At 42.9% G+C, this 19,223-nt stretch overlaps 1 protein-coding gene across 1 annotated transcript in view; it reads right to left on the bottom strand.

The window, feature by feature from the left end:
* The window catches only part of GRID1 (glutamate ionotropic receptor delta type subunit 1), an 829,564-nt gene that overhangs the window by 454,991 nt on the left and 355,350 nt on the right, over nucleotides 1-19,223 (bottom strand). Inside the window, exon 3 of the mRNA XM_066620630.1 lies at nucleotides 18,145-18,429. Coding sequence (XP_066476727.1) covers nucleotides 18,145-18,429 — 285 coding nt within the window. The remainder of the gene's footprint in view (nucleotides 1-18,144; nucleotides 18,430-19,223) is intronic.

The raw sequence follows: 19,223 nt of genomic DNA, 5'->3' as shown, positions 1-19,223 counted from the left end.
CAAAGAAGGGCAAACCCTTCTTCAGAAACTATGCTTGCCACCCGCTCTTTTTGTAACTACTTCTGTTAAAAAAATTAATCTGCTGATTAATTGGGAACACTCTTTTATCTGACCAATAGGATTTTCTCATCAACCAGTGCAGCTGATTGTTTTATTAATGATTAATAAACTTTACAGTACTAACATTTAGGTTAGAGCTGGGCCTGCATTTTCCTAGATTTCCCATTTCAGTCTGATTGCACTTCTTGAATCCACATTATTAACCAATATTCAAATGCTAATTTATATTAGCATTCTTCTATAAATACACAATTCAAGGCACTTGAAATCCCTACCAGGGACCTTTCCATTTGAGGCATTGTTAAAGAATGATAAGCCCCAAACAGCACATTGTCATAAACCAACACACTCACTGTTTGCCACAGATGCCTGGTTCTCCAAGAAGTGCTCAATTATGCCTACCAGTCATGAATATGATTACATTTTAATAAATTAACTATCAGCCAAGTCCTTGAAGACTCTCAGGTGTAAAAGCACAATCTGAAAAAGACAGCAAAAATTACGAGAAACCCATTTTTCCACTTTTTGGCCCGCAGCGAATGAATTACATTTCTCCTGAGTGCTGCCTTGTTATTTGGCATTTTAGCACTCAAATATTTATTGATATTAAACAGCAGACATCTCATTAGCTTTGTTTTCACAATGTAGATGGGAGTGTTCTGCACAGAAGTAATGACAACAATGGCCAGTTAATTTGCTTCATTGTCTTCTAGTGAATTGTGCCAGAACAGTATTCTCATGTGCAGACACTCCCTCAATGTGCCATTTTAATTACAACTACAAAAGTACTTAATGATCATCTTATAATCAATACCTCTAGTCAAGTGGATTTAAAAAAAAATCAGGGTAAATTACTGTGCACCAAAATATCATTTTGATAAAATGAGTGGATTGACATTTTGGTTCATAACATTCACTTACCAGATAACTGGCTGCTGGTTTTGACCTTTAACAGCCAGGCTTCTCCTAACTTAAGGCAACGTATTCCAGGCATCTGAGAGCCAAGATGCACTATTCCAAATTAAAATGGGGAGCATACTTCTCCCTCACACATGTCATGTCACAAATGCTGAGATGTTGCAGAACTGTCCTTCTCCAGAAGAGATCACCACCTGCATTCCATTGCAGCTTGTTGCTCTGGACATAAACCCTGATTGGAAGGAGGCACCCCAAAGAAGTGATTCTCACAGAGGATCTCACAAATATAGGCACCCTCTACTCATTTGACAGGTTAGGAACCAGAGCAGTGTTGAAAAGTGGAAACAGTTGAAAAGCAGAACCCAGTCTTTTTTTTAGTTTACAAATGTTGCTTCCAATGCTTTTTTAGCTAGCAAACTGCAAACGCCTTTTTTATCTTGCAAATTCCTGCTGTCACACAAAGATTTCTGCAAATGGACTCTCATTAACATCTTTGGGAATTTGGAACAGAGTTAAAGTTGGCACTACTCTCTCTCTTGCATACACGTATCAAAACAGTTTGAATCACCATGTCATTTACAAATCAACATAGGGGAGGGCAATTTTAGCCTTTAGAACATCAGAGAGAGTTTGAAAGAGTTGTACATGCGCATTGAATGAATGAGTTCCAGGTGTAACTGAAATATTTTGAAAGAGTGGATCATCAGAAAACAAACCATCAGAAAGCAGAGGATACCTGGAGACCTGGAGTGCTTGAAATGATTATGTTGGTGTCACATGATGTGTGGTCCTTAGCCACTGTGCAACACCAGATGTGATGACAGTGAAACCGCAGTCAAGCTGTGAAATACTAACTTGAAGTTTCTGTCATTACTCTGACACTACCTGCCAGTGCATATCCCCTGAAGGTTTGTACCAATAGACAAACAAACGAATTATCCAGAGCAGAAGTGGGTAGCCTTCCAAACCGCAGGATTTACTTGGTTTCTTTTCTTTTTTATCAGTTTGAACCCCAAAAGTTTCACCATCTGAAAGCAGATGCCAAGTGATTGCTTGGGGGAGCAGGGAACTAAATGCAAAACAGTGATGCAGGAGGAGGACATAACACTTACTATTAAGGATCAGGATGCTTTCTGAGCATATTGTGCTTAGTCCAGGAATTTGTTTTCAGAAGTTGTTCATTCTCTCAGAGCCCAATCCTATCCCCTGCCATGCTATAGCATGCAGCTGCACCAAAAAGGCACACATTGCATGTTATGATGGGAAGCCAGCCTGAAGAGAAATGGGAAGTGAATAAAGAACATTTTTACTTACCTCCATGTAAGCCCTCAGGTTTCCTATGGATCTCCTTGGACATATCCCACCCATTTTGGTGGTGTATGTCCAAGGAAAGAAAAGGGTGGGGAGGTTTTAAAAAGAGGGGATAAGATCCCATGTGCATGACTGCCACGAGATTCTCCATCTCCCCACCCCCAGTTGCTCCCACAAAATGCCCCATTCCTCCCCTTCTTTGCTCCCAGCCCAGCCCCCACTGCTGACTGGGGGATCTGGGAGGGCCAGCACCACACAGCATTTTCAGCAGCAGCCCAGTAGTATGTAACAGCACGTTGTGTTTTGCAATGCTGTTAACTCGTATTGCACTCCTGGAATGTGAATTCTTTCATTTCAGCCCAATGATAGGATTGGGCTGTCACTTTCATTTTACAGTCTTTGATTCCAAAGGTGCTCTAGATTATGTCTTTTTTTTTTTTTTTAAAGGTCTGCTGTGACTGGAAGAACTCTCATTAACTGTAAACTCCTGTGTCAAGAGCAAAGAGTACAAACTTAGCAGCAAGATTTGTATGCCTACATTCATGCGCTTAACACACATAATAAAGATGATAGAGAGACTTAATTTCACCAAGTCAGCAACTTCAGTGCAGCAATAAAAAATAAACAAAGGGGCAGGATTAACACAGGCAGTAGAGACAGAATACTTCTCTGCCTCCCCCAACTCTCTCTTTCTCCCCTTAAAAATGAGCTTCATTTCAAACGCTGTGTGCATCAATTGCTGATTAAATCCATTTTAAACAGAAAGGCTTTAATCCATGCAGCTCTTTCTTCCTGTATGTGTTTGCCTATTAACAGTACACATTGTTTAGATAAGCCCAGATCAACCCTTCCAACAGTGACTAATCATATGTTGTGAATATTGTAATACCACTGAACTCACAGGGGAGGGTCATTTGCCAGTATGATATTGGGTCCCTCAAATGAGAAATCTAGGTGGAACTGGAATAGTTTCAGGTCAAGCTTCATTATGGAAAACAGAACAATTAACAGCTTTGATCCTGATAAAGGATTTTTTAAAAATGTATTAATGGAGATAATTGGGAGTACATACAGTATATATAGATAGAGCCAAGGAGAATTTGGGTAAGATATGGGAACCAGAGCAGTACTGTCAGATTATGGGTGGAGCTTGACAGAAAAAAAGAAGCAAAGGAGTTGTTTGCCTTTTTTGAATATCCTAATTTAAGTGTGTGGACGTTATGCAACTTTCTTCCACAAACAAATTTGGTGGGAAAAGGATTTAATCTGAGCATGCTGCACTAATGGCAAGGTTCACTGTGGCACTGATACTCTGTAGGTGGGAGAAACGGGGAAAAACAAAAACTGAGTTCAAGAAAACCTTTTCCGTTGTGTACACAGAACTATCCCCTTCATTGAAGTGGCTGTGGAATACCTAGAATAAGGCATCATACATTTGCATGGCATACATGTAAAAATTTGCTTAAAGGCAATTTCAGCTATGTACATGTGTGAAAATGCCCAATGCTATGGTTAGATCTATCTTGTATGACTTTCCATGCTGCACTAAATGTATGCAGACATTGCTAGCATGGCTTTAATTAACTTCTCTGAAGGAAAAAGCACAACTTTCTCCTTGCCTGAAAAATACACACAGAAGACAGTGGTTTCCCGCCCGCCCCCCATATTAAGAAGTCACTATGTCTGCAGAACAGGAGATCATTAAAAGAAACGTATCACCATGTCTGTCATCAACAAGGCCGTGCTGTTACAATACAACCATTTGAATGAAGGACTGGAATTTGGCAGAGGCTGTCTTTATAATCCATAATTGGCTGAGGCCATCTTTACAATCAATGGGCCAAAATATCTAAAGCAGCTATAGCAGCATGAGTTCTATTGATTTACAAAAAGCACACTGGAGCATGTTCTAGCATACCCTGAAATCAAATAATTAGGGAGCTGAGCAGCTTTCTCAATAGCTCTTGTTCACTATCCCAGTCTCCACATGCATTTCACTCCTCCCTCCAAGTGTCCAAGCATAATTTCCCTTGGCTTAGTAGGCTTGTAACATGGGGCCCCCTTCCCCCCCCCCCCAGTAAAGCCTTGTTTGCTTTGCTAAACTGTTGACTAGTGTCCTGGAGCTTCTTGGGTTTCTTTATTTAAGCGCCTTCCATTTCTGGCTGCCTGATCTGTATTATAGTTAAATGTGGCATTATGTGGCATTCAAGCATATTAATTCGTCACAAGTGACAAATGGCCTTTAGACATTGTTCCTGAAAGCTAGCACCAGATCTTCTGTGCACTCTAGTCCAGAAAGCTAACCCATTTGCTTCTGTATGTTCTGGGGCCTGTGAATCTCAGCCTCCTGCTGCCCCTGGGATTTTAATGTCCCTAGTTCAGTGGTTCTCAAACATTGTACCACCGTGACCCACCTCATCCTCTGTGCTGGGTCACAAACGGATGCCTGCTGTCAACCTGCAAAGCAATACTGGGAGTCATCGAAGGCCATGCCCGGATTGCGCCAGGCCCACAACCCACTCCATTGGCCTCCCCAGGACCCAGAATGCCTCACAGAAGCAAACTGGAAGTTGCTTCCGGTTGCTTCTGCAAGGCTTTCTGGGGCCCACAGAGGTCAATGGATTGGATTTTCCTTTCATGAACCCAGAAAACAATTTTTGTTTTACTGCAGGGTACTAGTTGCTTGTTGCACCAAGAACTATAGAGACCCCTCCCTCCCACATACCCTGGATCCCTCCCTGCACACATTCAATCTACACCTTGAGGGAACAAGGGGAATTCAATTAGAACCACTGAGAATGGAGCCAAGTATCACTCTTTCTTCCATAGTCTTCATTTGGTTCTGTTTCCTGGTCATGCTACAGTGTGACTCAGGGATGGCCCAATCAGTTCCCCTACCCGATACTACCCGACTCTCTGTCATTATCTTCACCTTGAAAAGTATGCACACATCTACCCAACCACCACCAACAGAAAGACCCTCATCATGCTCCATCTTTAATGCAGTTTAATGCTTAAAGGGAACACATTCCCTTTTAAACTCCACACCCCATGCAAGGACAGAGTGTGGGGAGGGAAGCAAATGATACAAAAAAAAAAGTGAGCAGTAATGGATCATAAGGCTTGTGTCTGCAGCAGGCAGAAACAAAATTGGGGTGAACAATGTTCCAAATCTCCCACCTCCTAATCCCCCACGATCCACTGCTGACAAGCCACTTCAGCTCACTTCATGACTAGGCAGGCCCTGGTATGACTAAACTCAAGGAACTGGTTATTACATAAAACTTTGCAAGTAATTGTTTTTAGGACAGGACCACAAATGTTTTTGCTTCCATTCTTCCCAAGCTCTTCTATAGTAACAAAAAAAAGGGGGGGTATTACTTTGGAATTAAATGGAGAGACCCAAACATAAGACAACATGGTCTGAATTTAGGTAACTGCTCATTTTAGCATATTTTCCCAGCAATTAGATTTAATTAGTTTACACACTTTGTATGAAAAAGGAATGTAGTGCTTCCATTTAAAACTAATGCGGAAATAATGTAGTTCATATTAGAATCCTCCCCACGGGAACTCGGTCATGCAGATTGCATTTCCAGTAAGCTTGAGCATGGTAGCATTTAAGTCACGAAGCAGTCTGATGGAAGGAAGCATCATCCATGCAGGAGGCCATCAAATCCAAAGTAGCTTATTTTAAGGAAGTCCTTTTCGAATGAACAACCTTTCCAAGCCAAAAAGAGAGTTCTACTGCACAATTTCCAATCACAGAAGTATAAAATGGAAGAAACAGGCCACTTATCTGCTGCAGCAGCAGAGCCTGAAGAATATTATTATTTCACATTTTAATACCACCTTCCAACAAGTAGCTCAGGATGGTGAACATAGTTTCTTCTCTCCTCCTGTCCTCACAACAACTCAGTGAGATATAGGTAAGGCTGAGACAGTGACTGGCCCAAGGTCACCCAAAATGCTTCATGGCTGAGTGACGATTTGAACTTGGATCTTCAAGGTCTAAGTCCAATTCCCAAACCATTACACCATCTGGGCTTCGATGAGAAAGGAAGGAAAGCTTGATGAGTCCTTAAGATCTCCCATGAAATGGCAGGGCCAAATTGCTCTCTGTAGCAAAAGTCTGAAAGTTCAAAATGTCATGGACTCTCTCATGAGAAAGGTCTTTAGGTTAGAAATCTCATAGGGCATCATGTGCCTGGAGTCACAAAATCTCAAGAGACAAAACAAGAAAACAAGGATGAATAGAAATATCATTTGTGCCACATCCAAAGCAATGTGGGTTAGGAAGACAGGGAGACCCTCTGCACTTGTCTTCTGACTCCCTGGCCCAGAATAGTGACCACCTTCACAGGCCCCAGAAAGTAAGCGTGCCTTGTCATGCTCAAATTAGCTATGCAACAACCCTTGACTCACACACAGTGTTCTCAGTAAGATGATAAGAAGGACACAGGAAATTTAACATGGGGATGCCAATCCCCACAATGTAACATCCAAACTGGCTCTTAATCTTTCTTCCACATACTATGGCAAATAGCACAGCCTCTCCTAAAAAAAGTGAACTTGACTACAACTGTGTGGATTGTATTAACAGATGCATATGAAGCAGACTGGAAAAGCCTACTCACACCAAGCAGCTGCTGATCTAGGTTTCCACAAAGTGTAAATCAACATATTCACTAGATAAACGGGGGAGTCAATGGCATGGCACTGATTTAGAATAGTGGAAGATATGGGCTGTTGACTTCAACAGGACAACCTGTGGTACGAAATGTGATTTAGCATAAGCAAGGACGTAAAACTATGGCGCTCTGTATTTCACAGATTACATTTTTATTACAACTGCAATAGGTTAAGTAAACATGTGATTGACAAAGTAAATGCACTGGGTTTATAGGAGTTCAATCTGCATAAACAGGGAGTATGGGGAGGGATTTATTTTGATTCTTTTATGATCTCATCCTTGTAAAACATCAGGTTGTATTTGTCATAAATCCTAGTTGCTGAGGTCTACAGAAGGGAGGCATTCTGCCTCCAGGGTTCTCCGTGGCGTTTCAGTATTTCAAACAGGCCTGCACAAACTGTGCCTCATCAAAGCCAACACAGTCCCTTATCTGTTTTGGCCTACCAAGGTCTTATCCTTCTTGCCCTCCCCTCCCCCCTTCATCTACTTGCCAACTGGTAGCAAAAATAGATTTACTGAGTCCCTCATAGGTTTCACACATTGGCTAGGGAAGTGATTTGGTGATAATTTGTTAGCTGAGCAACAGCTATGTTTCAAACATCTTCCTTGATGTGCTTCCCCAAAATAGCAACTTTTACGTATTTATCTATACTTTTCCTTTCTGCTTCCAAAAAGGTCCCCAAGGTTAATACACCTCCATATATGCCCCTCAGGCTGCGCAGGACATATGAATAAGAAAAGTTTAATGAGGAAAAGGTATCAGGGGGTCTATGAAGCCCCTTTGGAAATATATTGGAGAGTCAGAGTGACAGAACACTTAGGAACTCATGTTGGGGGATTATGACAGCTCTAGCCTTCTTCAGATATTTCCTTTCAGGAGCTCAGTGAACACATGGAGGGATGAATGGAACTGATCCAACTGATTATGCCCTGAAAATATTATTGTTAGCTGACTGTACAAAAAGGAGCCCCTCTGCACATGCAGCTACAGAAGGGTAAGGGCTTTTGCATGTTCTGAAATCCTAATTGCTCTCACTTCCCGCTCTGTGTATTCACTGAACTTGTGAAAGGAATTGTCTGAAGAGGCCATCTAGAGTGCTCCACCCTTGCACTTAATGGCGGGAAATAAAAAGAATTAATTTACATTTCAAATTTGAATAAATTTACATAAATGAATATATTAGAGACGGAAAATGAATGGATGAATTCAAGCCAGTTTATGATTCCATTCACCCTAATAAAGGGTGGGTGGAGATCTTCATGCCAGTTTAATAATAATAATAATAATAATACAGGTATTTATATACCGCCTTTCTTGGTCTTTATTCAAGACTTTATTCAAGGCGGTTTACATAGGCAGGCTAATTTAAATCCCCGGAGGGATTTTTACAATTGAAAGAAGGCTCTGTCTTTCAAGAGCCACAACAATTCAGATGTTTCCTTCTGATCTGGCCTCCATCCTGGCCTCCACCCTCCCACGCTCAGAGCAGATGGAAATAGCTTGGCTCAGCTTGTCAGCTGCTTCAAGGTCGCACGGTGCCAGTGGCCTCGAAATGGAGACCTTGTGGATGTTATCTTCAGGCAAATGGAGGCTCTACCCTCTAGACCAGACCTCCTGCCTAATAAGGGGGGGGGGGGAGATCTTCAGGCCAGTTTATGATCTCATTCATACAAACAAATGGAGGGGGAATCTTCCACACTTTCACACACATACACCCACCTGCTCGCCTGCCCCCTCACCTGCCCTCTTTCCCTCCCTCGTTTGCTTGGGCGATATGTGCTCCTGCCTGGTCGCTCGCTTGGCTGCCTGCCTGCTCCACACCTGCATGCCTGCCCACCTAACCGCCCTTCCTCGCTAGGGCAGCCTGTGCTGCTGCTGCCTGCCTGGCCGGCCGGCTGGCTAACCAACCAACCCTTCCCCCCTTGGAGGCATGTGCTGCGGTCTGGGCTCCGCTCCTTCGTGCTGTCTGTCTGTCTGTTTCTCTCTCTCCCCCCCCCAGGTTGCGGGAGGGGAGGGGATCTGAGCCCAGCCGAGCGGAGCCCAGCCCAGCCCATGAGCAAGGCAGGGAGAGACCATCCGGCAAGCGCGCAGTGTCTTTTATAGTGGGAAGTAACACGAGACCTACAAGTCTCAGGTAATCTTCCCACTATAAAAGGCCCTGCGCACGCGGTGGGCTTGTCTTTCCTTTGCTGCCACTGAGCTTAGCGGCAGCGAGGGAAAGCAAGGCACGGAGCTCGCGTGGTGAGCCAGCACGGGTTGGGGTAAGGGCCAAGTGCCCATGGGGGACCCCCTGGGGGCCGGATAGGGACCCGCAGCAGGCCGCAAGTGGCCTGTGGGCTGGGTTTTGGGCACCTCTGATCTAGAGAAATATGGTACATAAAGTAGCTAGATTTGTGATGCCTGCTCAGAAACTGAGGGTGAATGTGGGAGAAAATGCTACCTGTTGTGATCTACAACAGTGCTAATTTTTCATTTTAATGATAAAAATATCTCTATCTCTCACACACACTCACACACACACACAGTGGGCACTCCTGAAGGGCTTCAGGAGGACCTCCTAGATGCAACCAGAAGTCACTTCTGGTTTACACCAAACTCCAATTGTGTTAGGCGGTGTTCTGAGAAGACCAGGAGGCCACACCTGATCTCCAGAGGGATGGGTGCAGCCCCAAGGTACGTTATTGTGGTGCCATGCTCTCCCCCCCCCCCCCCACAGATATAATTATCAATTATAATTTTGGACCTGGGTTACCCGACAGCATCTACTACAGTAACCAACTGGCTGGCAACAGCAGGAGTCTGGGGTTTGAGGTTTCACACAAACTATATGAGAATTCCCCAGCAGTGCTGGCACAGGAACATGGGGTGGGAATAGGCCTCTGGAAAAGGGCACTCTCAGAGGGTCCATTTAATCTGCAAGAGATCCAGTGCATAGATCAAGAATTCTCTCACGTTGTCACCAGCCTTCTTGGGCAAACGGTGTGAAGTGACTGTGTTGGTGCAATAGGCTCTTTAACTTTAATTAATTTTTAAAATCTGTGTTCTTGCCTCCCACTCACCCATCAAGTTAGCTTATAAACAAACCACATTTTGTTTTTCTGCCCCCTTTCAAAAGTAATTTTTTTCTCTTGCTCCATGAAATTGTATGACTCCTCTCCTGCTGTAAGTGCTTTCTGTAGTTGCCATTTTATACATTATCTAGCAAAAAGACTTAAAAAAAAAAAAGGCACACAGCCAAATGCTAAGGAGATATAATTTCACCTTTGTGCACTGATTTGTTATTATTTTTTTAGCTCTCATATTCAAAATAAGTGCCCTGGATATTCATCTCCACAGAGTTCATTAAAAAGTGTGCTCTTTAAAAGATCAACGTGTATTTTCAGAATAAACTGAATTATGATCTTACATTTGAAGGCAATTAACATTGTCATTTCCTGGTTCCTGAGTGTTAAGTAAACGGTTCTGTCTAATAACACTGCAGTCCTGAATTTAAACTAACCCAGATAATATCCCCCTTCTCTGCATGTGTATTTATAGTACACGCTAATACTGATGATGTCTTTGAGATGTGCCCCACTGCATCATAATTTTTTCAGAAAGGGAGTACTGTACCTGTTGTTATAACAGGGGACTACCAATGGATTTCAGGCCACTTACACACTCATAGTTCCCTTCGGCTAAAACTTAAATATTTGGGAGTTGGTTCTTTAATGAATAGAGCAGAATTGTGGCTACTCTGCTAAAAGTTACACCCCATGCCATACCAGTGAAATGAGAATGAGGAACTTGATAGCGCTGATGACAAGAGTTCTTACTTCCCACACTCAAGAGCAAGACTGATGCGAAATCAAGTCTCATCACTTCCACCTCCTATGCAGTCTTCCTCATTGTAACACTACTGAAATGGTCTGGGTGGATTCAGTCAAATGCAAGAGTGAGTACAGGCATGCTGAGCTCTTTGCAGGTTAATTTGCAGCTACAGTACTGTATCTGATTTTTCAATAGCCTCAGGGCTTGAGGCAATTAGTTATCTGGTCTTTCCATCACCCTTTGGCAACCCACCAAAAATCAGACTGTGACACACTAGTGGGTTCTGACCCACAGTTTGGAAACCACTGCTTTAGCCACTATACCATGAACCCCCACTTTGATGAGAATCCATTCTGGAGACACCGTGTATTACAAAAACATTGTAATGTGAACTCAGTAACGCACCGCTTTTAATTTGTTCCAAGACATCAGAATGTTCTTCCAAGATCTAAGCTATTTATCTCACTAAAAGATGGTTATTTTACTCAATGTTGTAATAATAATAAAACACAAATTATTCAGCCGAATTCTTTCACAATACACAGAGCCGCAATGATAAAAATGCTGCTACTGGCTGAAACACTCCTTAGAAGGCTTGCGTTTGCTTCTGCATTTGCATTGGCTGTATCCTTCCCTCCAGTCACATAATCATGACATTAAATGCAGTCCAACCCCAGCATAGGTGGGTTTGACTCACCATGGATGCCATGGTCCCAGGCTAAGTGTCCTTTAAATTCCAAAAAAGCTTATGAAAATCAGATTTCCTACAATGATTTCCAGATGACAAACCTGCACCATTTCCAAGCCTCTCTGGAGTAAAATTAGCTGTAGAGACCCACTTCTGGGTCTCCCAACATCATATAGTATAGAGCTATACTGCATTAAGCCACTAGATGGGGCTAATGTAATAGAATGATATTATTCCATACCATTCCATTCAGCCCCATCAGGTGGCTGAATGTTGTATAGCTCTATACCACAGCTCTCCAAACCCCAGCCCACTGGCTGGATCTGGGGTTTGGAAACAGCTCTCCCCCCCCCCTCCCGAAAGGCACTTACCATTCTGCATCCCTGTGCCCAGATCAACTTGAAAGAAATAGGGAGGGCTCTTTCTACATACAGACATTTTCAGTTTGGAGGCCGCTGCTCTGTACTGATGAATTCTGCAACAACACTGGGAGACCCAGAAGTGGGTCTTTAGTTATTTTTAACCCTGAGAGGCCTGAAAATGGCATGGTTTTGCCAAGCAAAGGTAGGAAATGAGATTTTTGCATGCTTTTTTGTATTTAAAGACCTTGATACAGGTACTCCAGTGTATGTGGATTTTGGTATTCGCAAGGGATTCTGGAATGGAACCCCCACAGATACTGAAATCAGACCTGTATGCTGCTATTGGCTGAGATGCTATCAAGCACTAGCATTCACATCACTGATTGGTTTATCTATCATCCAAGAGGTCTTGTTGGCAGCAATCACAAGGTCATCATAAAGTGAGTAACTTCTTGTATAGTGAACCTTATTTTACTAAAGAGAGTCTACTACTAAGTGATTTGACTGTAAAGAGGAGATCCTCTCTGCTGGTTTTCCATAACATTCCTATAACTGTGGATAACAGTTGAAAGGGCTTGAAGGAGGAACAGTGTGCTCTCCAAAAGGAAGGTGGCAATTTCTCATATTTATGTCTGGTATTTATAACTAAACATTTGCCTTCATGTCATAAAAGCCTAAGTGCTGAAATTAACTTCTATGTAAAAACTTCAGTGAGAAATGTAATTTAATTATTTTTTTGTGTTATGTATGTATTACTAAATAAAAACACTAACAGGAATGACAAAATCCACACTTAAATTAAGTAACCTAATTACACAAAGTGCTGTTACAGTCACAAAAGCAACCCTGGGAATAAATATGAAATGCGTAATATAATTTGCACAATGGCTTCCAGATCAAATTTGTTCTATTAGAAACCAAAAGACTTGGAAAAAAAAACCTGACAGCACTGCAAACTCAAAATAGAACTGGGGACACGGAGAGGGAAATCAGTCTGTGTCTTTGTTCTATTCTAGGCAGCTACAAATGCATTTTTAAAACATTAAGCCAAAAGCTTACTGTAAAGCTACAAGAATATGTCTGTAATCGGGGTTTAAATTCACGTCGTCATTCTGAGCAACGTTTCATAGCAGGCCTGAATATAAGCATACGAAGAAAAAGAAGGCCACAGTTGAACTGCCTGCTATCATGTAGTTGGGGCAAAGTGGGAGGAGACATGATCAGTGCCTGGCTGGAGACCCCCCCTCAGCACCTGCTCTGAGCTTTATAAGAGGAAAGGGATTTGTAAAAATCAGAGATGAACAAGCTCAGAATGGCTTAATTCGAGTCACGAGTCTCCTCCCCCTTTGACTCAACTTGAAAACAAGTCCTAATGGATGGACTTTCTGAGTTGCCTAGCATGTTTTGGCAACTCTAAAAGACACAAGTCATAACTAATTTCCATTAAAAAGTCAGCTACTGGGGAAAAACAGAGCTGCTGTCAGGGTGTGTGTGTGTGTGTGTGTGTGTGTGTGTGTGTGTGTGTGTGTGTGTGTGTGAGAGAGAGAGAGAGAGAGAGAGAGAGAGAGAGAGAGAGAGAGAGAGAGAGAGAGTTCTCTTTAATCACTCCCCTGATGTCCCCATCTCATCTGTAAAAAGGCAGGAGGGGGTGGGACAGATGGTGTGAGAGCAGGGACAGAAGCTAAGGTCATGTGCAGCAGCTGAGAGGCTTACCAGTATGACCCAATCCTTCTTAACGCTACCAAGAAGAAATCCCATTTGCACCAGTCAATCAGTGAGGCTTCCTCCTCCCAAGTAACAATGGAGCCCACAGGAGCCACGAGGTTGGAAAGCGTGATCACTACAAACTGCCTCCCCCCAGCTTCTTTCCCCACTCCTTGGGCTTCTCCAGCCAATTCTAAGGCAAGAACTCCCTTGGGCTCCTCCTTCTTCCCTCCCTCATCCAAAGGAAAAAATCAGACTGCCCATCCTTCATTCAATGATCATCATCTTGATCATCAATGATCATCATTCTTTCAGAGATGGAAAAGAGAGCTTGCCCCCACCTCCCCACCTCCAGCTCAATGCAAAAGCAAAACATTAACCCTTCCCTGTCTCCTGGCTGGAACTTCCCTGCTGCTCGCTCAGTCTGAATGATGGCCCCACAAGGTCTTTCACGCCACAAAAAGAAAGGAAGCAAGCACACCAGGCACAGACTTGAGCCTGCACACATGGGAATTCATTTTCGAGTCAGTAGGCTCTGACCTGAGACAATGCCAGAGTCACTGACATGCCTCAAGTGTACATGAGTCAGCAAAAAACACGTGTTTTTATGACTCAGAGGTCACCTGACTCAAGTTCCCATCTCTGGTATAAATGAATACATCACATCTGAGTTTTGTTCATTAAACATACTCAGTCCCAGCAAGGCACTCAGAATTCATGCATAACTTACAGAGATGCTCTGCTTCTCCATGCACCAGTCATGGGGAGTTACAAGCTGCACTTCAGGTGTTACCATAAACAGAACGGATGGAATGCTGTTTGTGCACAAAACACAGCTACACACACATTGCTTGTTTCACTACATAATCCTTCACACTTGTTTTGCTTTACACTAAAGGCCAGGATAGGCAAGAAGTTCCCATATGCTGTTCCCATATGATATATGCTGAAAATCAAATATCAGTGGTTTCCTGTGCTTATATGAACATCCTGATAAAGATTTGTTCTGTGCCCATTGCAAAACTAGTGATATGGAAATTCCCTTCTGTTTCCTTCAGACCCCCCCACCCCCCACAGATGGATAGTAGACACCCCCCACACCCCCCTGTAGATAGTAATCACCACCAGTCTTTCTATACCAAAGCTTGGACTTTGGTATACAGTTATCTCTTGACAAAACACAGTAGCTCACATATTACAATATGCCTCTAATCCTTTCTTGTTTTCAGAAGCTGCCTCAGCTTTTCATTTCACCCGAGACTGCCTACTTGGTTTTGGGAACATTTGATCACAATTGAATCTGCACTGTGCTGACGAAACTAAGATTTATATTAAGTGATCAATTTCTATTTCAGTGTGTGACTCAAACTTGAATTTGCACAAGTCTCTTTTAACTTGGAAACCAAGAACTGCAAAATACAGTTCAATGGTGACCTAATGCACATGAAGCCTTCATATGCAACATGACTGCTTCATGCCAACAGTACATTTTTAGAAAGCAATGATGACAATTCATTAACAGCACTTGGCATGCAAGGTGCTTGCAGAATAAGCTGTTGGGCTCAAACTAGGTGTAAGTGTAAGGAAATGATTGAGGCTAGTCTGCTTGTTTTGTACTGAATAAATAGCAGCTGGGTTGTGTCCCTATAAATTGAGAGGACAGCACTGGAGAGAGGAAAGTTAACCCTCTGCCCTTGCCATGGCCATGATCTGGTCTCTCTCACCCACCCCCCAACACACAGACAGTGTTGCTGTGGGAAACTGCCCTGGAGTCAAGGAGTCCTGCAGTTAAAATTGCAGCCATGACAAGAAGGGCTGATCCAGACTGAGAAAGTGGTAGGAGCAGAGGGTTAAACCCACTTCTCCTCACACCATGATCTGGATACAGCTGCTGTTTACTGACTTGGAGAAAAAAAATAGTTATAATCACATACTTAAAGTAATACTACTTTGGCACTCAGAGAAGAAAGAATTTGAAGACCAACACAATTAAATTGTTGAACAACTTTTATATGAAAAATACCTGCCTACAGGAAAAGATCTAACTGAATCCTTCCTCAACACACAAGTCAGTCTGGCTGAGCAAAAACTATGGTAATTGTGTTCAAATCCTTAAACCCTCGTAACCTCAGTTCTCTCGGAAGGTGTGTTTTGACAAACATTTTCAAGGAAAAAACCCATGACATTCTGCCATCCTCCAAGTTTGCTCTTCTTCATCTCACAAGTTTGCTCTTTTTATAGTAAAGCTGACAAAACTAGTTACCCTATAATCTGTGTTACTACATATAAAATACATTTCTCCAAATATCCTCTTCATCTGTTTGCACAATGGTCTCTTGATGCTGGAGCAAAGCAACAACCATGTGCAACTTATATCTTATATCATAAAACTCAAGTGGTTTATGTGGATTAAGACCACACAAAATAATATTTATCTTCCCATTCAAGGACACCACTTCAAACAGAAAGCATTTAAACCAACTTTTCAGGGGAACAGCAATTGAGCCCTTTCTTCTACAATTTTAAAAGAACTTCTCTGGGCACAAACAACTGCACGTAGGCCCTAAGAGTATGTGCCACATCCCCTGCTCAGATGATCAGCTGTTTATCAAGGCACAACTAAAAAGAAAACACACTAGAAAACCAATCAGATTTTCTAAGTGTATGTATCAGAGAACCCACTTATGGGATATGTTTTCGTCTACCAGCTATCTCTTCGCTCACAACAGGAGAGGAAACTGAACGCTTTCCACATGCGCTGCCTCCGATGCATTCTCAGCATCACCTGGCAGGACAAAGTTCCAAACAACACAGTCCTGGAACGTGTTGGAATCCCTAGCATGTATGCACTGCTGAAACAGAGACGCCTGCGTTGGCTCGGTCATGTCGTGAGAATGAATGATGGCCGGATCCCAAAGGATCTCCTCTATGGAGAACTCATGCAAGGAAAGCGCCCTACAGGTAGACCAAAGCTGCGATACAAGGACATCTGCAAGAGGGATCTGAAGGCCTTAGGAGTGGACCTCAACAAGTGGGAAACCCTGGCCTCTGAGCGGCCCGCTTGGAGGCAGGCTGTGCAGCATGGCCTCTCCCAGTTTGAATAGACACTTGGCCAACAGACTGAGACAAAGAAGGAAGGCCCATAGCCAAGGAGACAGACCAGGGACAGACTGCACTTGCTCCCAGTGTGGAAGGGGATTGTCACTCCCGAATTGGCCTTTTCAGCCACACTAGACGCTGTTCCAGAACCACCATTCAGAGCGCGATACCATAGTCTTTCGAGACTGAAGGTTGCCAACAACAACAATATCTTGCATTAACGCTGACCACAAGATTGCATGAGTGCATATTGGACTTGTCACCTTCAAGGCAAGGTGCCCAGCATGAAAGGTGTCTGAGTGACCAAATCCTTTTCAACACACAGGGCACATCATTAGCCAGATGGATATTATTTCAAGACCCAGTTACCTTTTGTAATTAACATGCGGATCTAATTGAGTTCGCTTCAAAACTAATTTCCTTATAAGGTTAAGTGAACTCCTTATCCATTACTGAGCCTCAGTTCCAATGCTTGGTTGGCTATGACTACTCTATAATTTCATCTACCAAACTGTCCCTTTGAAAGGAGAAGCTTTTTCTAGGAAGAAGGTTGGAAAATCAAACAATTTCTCTAATGCCATCTCTCTAGGAGAATACCCTTCCTGTGACTAATGTCTAATGCTTTGGTGGCCTCTAGCTCTATTGAGAAACTGAGAGCAAGAAGTCGTAATCAACACTCACAAAACCTGTGTCAAATTTCCTTGAGCAAACAGGTCTATGTATATGTGTTTTCTTATCAATCACACCTCATACTTTATGCATTATATTTACTTGTCCATCTTCCACTTCTACAGCATGGGTGGGAGGGCAGGGGGACTCATACAGCATGTTCTCAATCTGAAAATACACCACCGTTGACTTAATTGCCCGACACACTTAAATTTTGGAATTTCTGCTTGAAAGCTCTTCAGCAAGATAACAGGGCCTCAAATTTTTGCAAGTTTCATATTGAAATAAATTCTTCATGTCCATTATACCCAAGACACATGGGAAATACTACTCAAATGGTGTCAGAACTAGGCTGCTGTGATTCTGTCCAGAAAGGAGAAAACAGGTCAAAAAAGTCATAATGAAATTACACATGCAGCAATACGGAAAATTAATTTTTAAAGCAACTAACACAGAGACTTGAAAAGCAGCCGATCACAGAGGACTTGTTTAAGAGCTCTCATTATATACTGCCTTACATACAGTATATGAACTCTGCCAATCAGTGTCAACAGTTTATTCATATTTTACAGAAAAATTGAGAGCTGAATCAAACTTCCGCTGTCTTGATAAAGGTGTTGCTAAGCAACTTGCAGTCTGGCTGAAAATTAGTTTTCACTGCAGCCTTTTGCTCAAAAGAAAACAAAAAAGTTTGTCCATTCAAAACATTTTCCCCACAGGCTACACACAAAATATATGCCTTTAGTCTAACTTCTCCAGCAGAACGACAGGATACAGAACATTCAAGTGAAGCTCAGGGGATGTTTTCAAAATGATTCACTGCACTTACCGTAATCGCTGTCGTAGAATACTATAAATTTCTGCCATCGCAGTTCGGTGACTAGCTTCAGCATAACATCATTGAGGCGAACGGGTGGTCTGGCTGCAAGCGTGTATTCTTCCTCCTCGAGACTGGGATTTAGGTGGCAAGCTGTCCGTGGGGAGCCTCCTGTGTTGCGCTGTACAAAGAGGTGAGGGATGTGCATGGCATCTGTCAAGGACTGCAGGGCGTTGGCAGAGGCACAACCAGTGGAGGTCACTAAGGCTAATATCCCCAGGGTCATCAGGTCACAGGCTAAGGAGAACAAGAAAAGGCCCAGTGAAAGTCTGGAAAACTGTGGCCAAGTCCAAGAAAGCTACTGACAAATGGAACATAACTAAGCCACACTGAGGGCATATGATACTTTGTAGAGCTGAAACAAATATTAACATATGCTTATACAGTGACTAATGCTATCAACAACCTAACTCTGCATATACCCACAGAACTAGATGGCCCAGAATTATTTTGGATTAATCATGCCCTTTAGGAACAGCAGGTAGAGAGTTTCCATGGAGTCAGCATGATGAACCACAAGCTGTAGCAGCTCCATACCGGTTGTAGGGAGGTGCTTCTACAGAGCACTCATAGGCTGTCTAGGATTTGTGATCACATGCTATAATTGGCAGGCTTCTTCTCTAAGAATTTGTAGAGTGACTATATTGGGGAAATTAACCTTTGGATCAGACCAAGCCATTTCTGCCCAATGTTGCATATATGCAACACACATATAAAGCTGGGCTGTAAGTCTTATAAAAAACACAAAAAGGGCACCGTATTTCATTAAAAAAATGTGTGTGCTTCAGAAAAAGAATGGGTACAAGCCAATCAAACAAAAGTACTTTTTAGTTTGGCTGGAAGAAATGTCGGCTTTCAATATATTTCTTAGGGCTCAATCCTATCCTCTTCCCTACCCCCACCAATGCAGCCGCACCACCCAGCACTTTTGATAGCATATGTCTGCGGACAGAAAAGGGGCAGGGAGCTTTACAACAGGAGAGATAGGATCTGGTGGTGGCTGCTGGTACTACCCCCTCCTGACATCTCCC

This window comes from Tiliqua scincoides, chromosome 3 (assembly GCF_035046505.1).
Source record: "Tiliqua scincoides isolate rTilSci1 chromosome 3, rTilSci1.hap2, whole genome shotgun sequence".
In the NCBI taxonomy this organism is placed as follows: Eukaryota; Metazoa; Chordata; class Lepidosauria; order Squamata; family Scincidae; genus Tiliqua; species Tiliqua scincoides.
The sequence above is the reverse complement of the archived record's forward strand: the minus strand, read 5'-3'. Positions and strand labels throughout refer to the sequence as shown.